Here is a 4,520-nt window from a genome sequence, read left to right as displayed (position 1 = left end):
TTCCATGGATTAATGTGTCCTCCCATGGATTCACATGTTCTCCCTTGGATTCATGTCTCCCCTCATGCATTAATGTCTCCTCTCATGGATTCATGTGTCCTTTTTCCATGGATTCTTGTGTCTTTCCATGGATTATTGTCTCCTCCCATGAGTTAATGTCTCCTCTCATGGATTCATGTGCCATCCCATGGATTCATGTGTTATCCCATGGATTCCTGTCTCCTCCTGGGAACAGGACATCCCAATGTGCTTCACTAGCCCTCCAAGTAGGTTTGCATAGCATTAATTAGCAGTGCATTGTATCTGAAATTAATTACAGTGCTAATTAATAATTGCTGCAATTCACATTGATTTCTGTTAATTTTCAGGCCAAATCCTGCAGGTGCTTTTGCTAATCCCAGCTCTCATCCAGCAGGAAATCATTGGAATGGGGACAAAAATCCCACAGTGACTCCCTGGGGAGTTCCCACCCATTCCCTGCTGGGGTGCTAGTGGATGCCAGAGTGGGTCCTTCCATTTTCCTGCTAATTAGTTACCTTAATCATGGGGTTGAATGAATTAATTTTAGGTTTAATTAATTTGGAGACACCATAAGTGGGATTTTTGCTCGGCTGGGAGTGGAGCTGCTCCTGTGAGGGGTGGGGACACGGGAATGGCCCCTTTGGAAGCACGTGGAATGAAGGCCTGGCAATCCCTGGGAAGCTGAGTGATTGTCTCCATTGGGACAGGTGGGAAGCCTCCTGCTCTTCAGGTGCCAGAAGGGATATCTCCTGCAGGGCTCCACCACCAGGACCTGCCTGCCCAACCTGACCTGGAGCGGCGTCCAGCCCGACTGCGTCCGTGAGTCCTGGCAATGGCACAGGGAGCTGGGAACCACAGCCAGGCCCTGGAAAATGGATTCTTGGAGGAAATGTATTGGATTTTAGGGAGAATATGAGATTGCAAAGGCAGTTTTCAGTCTGCACCCACACCTGGCACTCAGTTCTGAGCTCAGAGGTGCTTGAGTACCCTTTGGTTTTGCCTTTTTTCCCTTAAAAATAGGGGTGGCCAATCCTGTTTTTCCAGCTCATCAAGCTGGAGCCGGGTTCAACTTTAGCCAGGAAGAGAAACCCAGCATGGGAAGCTCCTTATTAATTCCTCCAACTGGGAAAAATTACCCTGTGGTGTAGAAACTCTTCCAGGAGTTTCCTCAGCAGTCCCCTGTTGATGTCAGGGTATCGCTTTTTGCCCTCCCTGTGAAACCACAGGTGGTTTCTCTCAGCTGTTTTCCCTGTCCCCTCCAGCCCACCACTGCAAGCAGCCTGAGACCCCGTCCCATGCCAACGTGGGTGCCCTGGACCTGCCCTCCCTGGGCTACACCTTGATCTACTCCTGCCAGAGCGGCTTCTACCTCACCGGGGGCTCCGAGCACCGCACCTGCAAAGCCGACGGCAGCTGGACAGGGAAACCCCCCATCTGCCTGGGTGAGGGGCTGGGAGGACCAGCTGGGCTCTGAGACCCTCCCCAGGGTCTCAGCTTGTAGAGATCCTGGGCCTTGAGTTCCTTCAAAGGTGGTTTTTAACCTACAGATAAACCCAAGGTTCAGTTCTGGGGTCAGAACTCCAAGGAAGGAGGGAGGCGTTTTCAGCCATGACTTTTTTCTCTTTAAAGCTATGGGATAGCCCAGCCTGATTTTCACTTGGTGGGAGGGTCTCCACCACTGGTCTCCACAGCAGAACCCCAGAATTAGGTTGGAAAAGGCCTTTGAGGTCATCAAGTCCAACCTGTGACCCAACACTCAAGTGCCACCTCCAGTCTTTCCTTAATGAGTCACCTGGGGATGTTCTGGGGAGGTTTTTGGGTCTAGAAGCACCTGCAAAAGTCAAAAATCTCCCCCACATTTTACCTGCTACAGTCTTGCATGTGGAACATATCCTGATCCACTGAAGTGGAGCCCTGTGTCTCTCCTGGAGCCTTGGGATTGGAGCAGAGGGAAAGGCAGGACAGGCTGGGGACAGGGGCTGAAAGGCAGAGAGGGACCTGGGGGTGCTGAGGGACAGCAGCTGGACGTGAGCCAGCTGTGCCCACATGGCCAGTGACACCTGGCCTGGATCAGGAGTGTCAGAGACACTTTTGGGGTGCTGGGCAGTCTGAAACACGGCAGAGACCTCTGTAGTCGAGTGAGATGTTAGAAGTTTATTTCAGGGCATGAGAGAGAGACAGAGCCTGCTATGAGCCAGCAGATAGAGCTCAAAGCGGGCTCAGAGGGAACAATACTAAAGGGAGTAAAATATGAATACATGAGCTCAAGACTTAAGATTGCCAAGAGAGAGAGTAACAGAACAGAAGTGAGAGAGCTGGGGAAAAAAGGGATAAAGAAGAGCAGGAAAGAGAGCAGCAAGAGAGTGTAGCAAGAGAGAGAGAGCTCTCTTTTACAATCACTTATATAATCTATACATTGAATATTCTATTCCTTCACTAACCAGTCTTTCTAAGTATACTAATACAGTAACATTTGTGTGCAATCTATAGAAATCGTTGCTTTTGCATATTTTTAGTTATCTCAGGGTCCTTCAGACCTTCTCTTGTCAGGCTTGGAAGAGGGGTCTCAGTTTTATTGGGGGACAGAATGTGTTCTGGCATACCAGCCCGGTTTCTTTGAATTATTCAACTGTGCTTTCATTTGTATTTCTTCCTTAGCCTTTCTGGCTAAAGAGTCATATTTATAATTCCTTTCTAATTCTACCTTCCCAACAAGGGATGGCCCAGCAGGAGCAGGGAAGAAGGGATTGTCCCCTGTCCTGGTGAGGGACACCTCGAGTGCTGTGTCCAGTTCTGGGCTCCTCTGTTTGGGACATGGAGGGGCCAGAGCGTGTCCAGGGCAGGGAACGGAGCTGGGAAGGGGCTGGAGCCCCAGGAGGGGCTGAGGGAGCTGGGAAGGGGCTGGAGAATTCCTGAGGGAGCTGGGAAGGGGCTGGAGAATTCCTGAGGGAGCTGGGAAGGGGCTGGAGAATTCCTGAGGGAGCTGGGAAAGGGGCTCAGGCTGGAGCAAAGGAGGCTCAGGGGGCCCTTGTGGCTCTGCACAAGTCCCTGGCAGGAGGGGACAGCCAGGGGGTTTGGGCTCTGCTGCCAGGGAACAGGGACAGGAGGAGAGGGAACGGCCTCAGGCTGGGCCAGGGGAGTTGAGGTTGGATTTTAGCAAAAATTTCTGCATGGAAAGGTGGCCAGGCCTTGTCAGGGGCTGCCCAGAGCAGTTTGGAGTTGCCAAGGAAGGCCCAGATGTGGCACTCAGTGCTCTGGGCTGGGCGACAAGGTGGGCACCAGGTACAGCATGGACTCCGTGACCTTGGAGGGCTTTTCCAGCCTCAGGAATTGTAGGATGGACAGTGCCAGAGCTTTCAATATTCACCAGTTTCCCCTCTGTGCCAGCCGATGTCCGTCCCAGCGGGAGGCCTGTGGGCACTGCGCGGGAGCCGCCGCTCGCCAAGGTCTCAGGTAGGGGTCCATGGGGGGCTGATCCCCATGGATACATCCCTGCACCCCATCACATCCACCCTCCTGGCTTCCTGGGCGCTCTGGAAACTGCCACACACCCCATCCTGTTCCCTGGAGAGCCAGCAGGATCCTTATGGGAACAGGACCTCGACACCCACTACCCTCCCCAGAGCACTCCACCCATTCCAGGATTTTGTACACTTGACCTTTTTTATTTTAAGTTAACTTTTCCAATTAAATTCTTTTGGGGGTTGGTTCATTTTTAAAAGTTGCCTTGAATTTTTGGTCACAACAGCCAAATTTAAGGCACTGCTTTTGGCTTTGTGTTCACCCATGGTGATGGCACACATGAGCATGTGGGATTTAAGATATTTAAAATATGGCACCCACAGAGCAGGTGGGATTTAAGGTATTTAAAATACAATTTAAAAAAAATATTAAATATAATTAAAATATAATATTAATTTATTAATATATAATTAATATATTAGTATATAATCAATATTAATATATATTTAATATGTAATATATATATTATTTATATTTATTTGATATTTATATATTTATATTTAACTATATTTACATAGTGTAAAATAAATATTATAATAGCTATATGTTAATTAATATAATATATCATTTATAACAAATACTATAATACATAATGTTAATATATTTATAACATACTATCATTATAATATATTTAATATATTTATAATAAAACTAAATAAATTTAAATTAATTTCATTTTTGTCAGTGAGCAGAAATCCTGCTCTGTTTCTTTCCCTGAAAAATGGAAACACTCCTGGCTTTTTTTGGGTCTCCCATTGCTGTAATTCCAGTGCCTGCGGATGTGTTTGCGAGGAATTCCCTGTGGAAAGGCTCCTACGAGTACCTGGGGAAGAAGCAGCCAGCCATGCTCTCTGTCACCAGCTTCGACCCCAGCACCAGCAAGGTCAACGCCACCTTGATCGACCACAGCGGGGTGGAGCTCCAGGTGTCCGGTGAGGGACAGGAGGGGTGGCATTGGCACTCTGGGAGGGGTGGCA

At 48.7% G+C, this 4,520-nt stretch overlaps 1 protein-coding gene across 1 annotated transcript in view; it reads left to right on the top strand.

Annotated features, from left to right (window-relative positions):
• CSMD2 (CUB and Sushi multiple domains 2) overlaps positions 1-4,520 on the top strand; it is a 258,061-nt gene that overhangs the window by 245,309 nt on the left and 8,232 nt on the right. Inside the window, exons 60-63 of the mRNA XM_033519645.1 lie at positions 729-840; positions 1,284-1,463; positions 3,409-3,474; positions 4,314-4,475. Coding sequence (XP_033375536.1) covers positions 729-840; positions 1,284-1,463; positions 3,409-3,474; positions 4,314-4,475 — 520 coding nt within the window. The remainder of the gene's footprint in view (positions 1-728; positions 841-1,283; positions 1,464-3,408; positions 3,475-4,313; positions 4,476-4,520) is intronic.

The sequence above is a fragment of the Parus major genome, chromosome 23 (genome assembly GCF_001522545.3).
Source record: "Parus major isolate Abel chromosome 23, Parus_major1.1, whole genome shotgun sequence".
NCBI classification, from domain to species: Eukaryota; Metazoa; Chordata; class Aves; order Passeriformes; family Paridae; genus Parus; species Parus major.
This window is presented reverse-complemented; position numbering and strand designations above follow the sequence as displayed.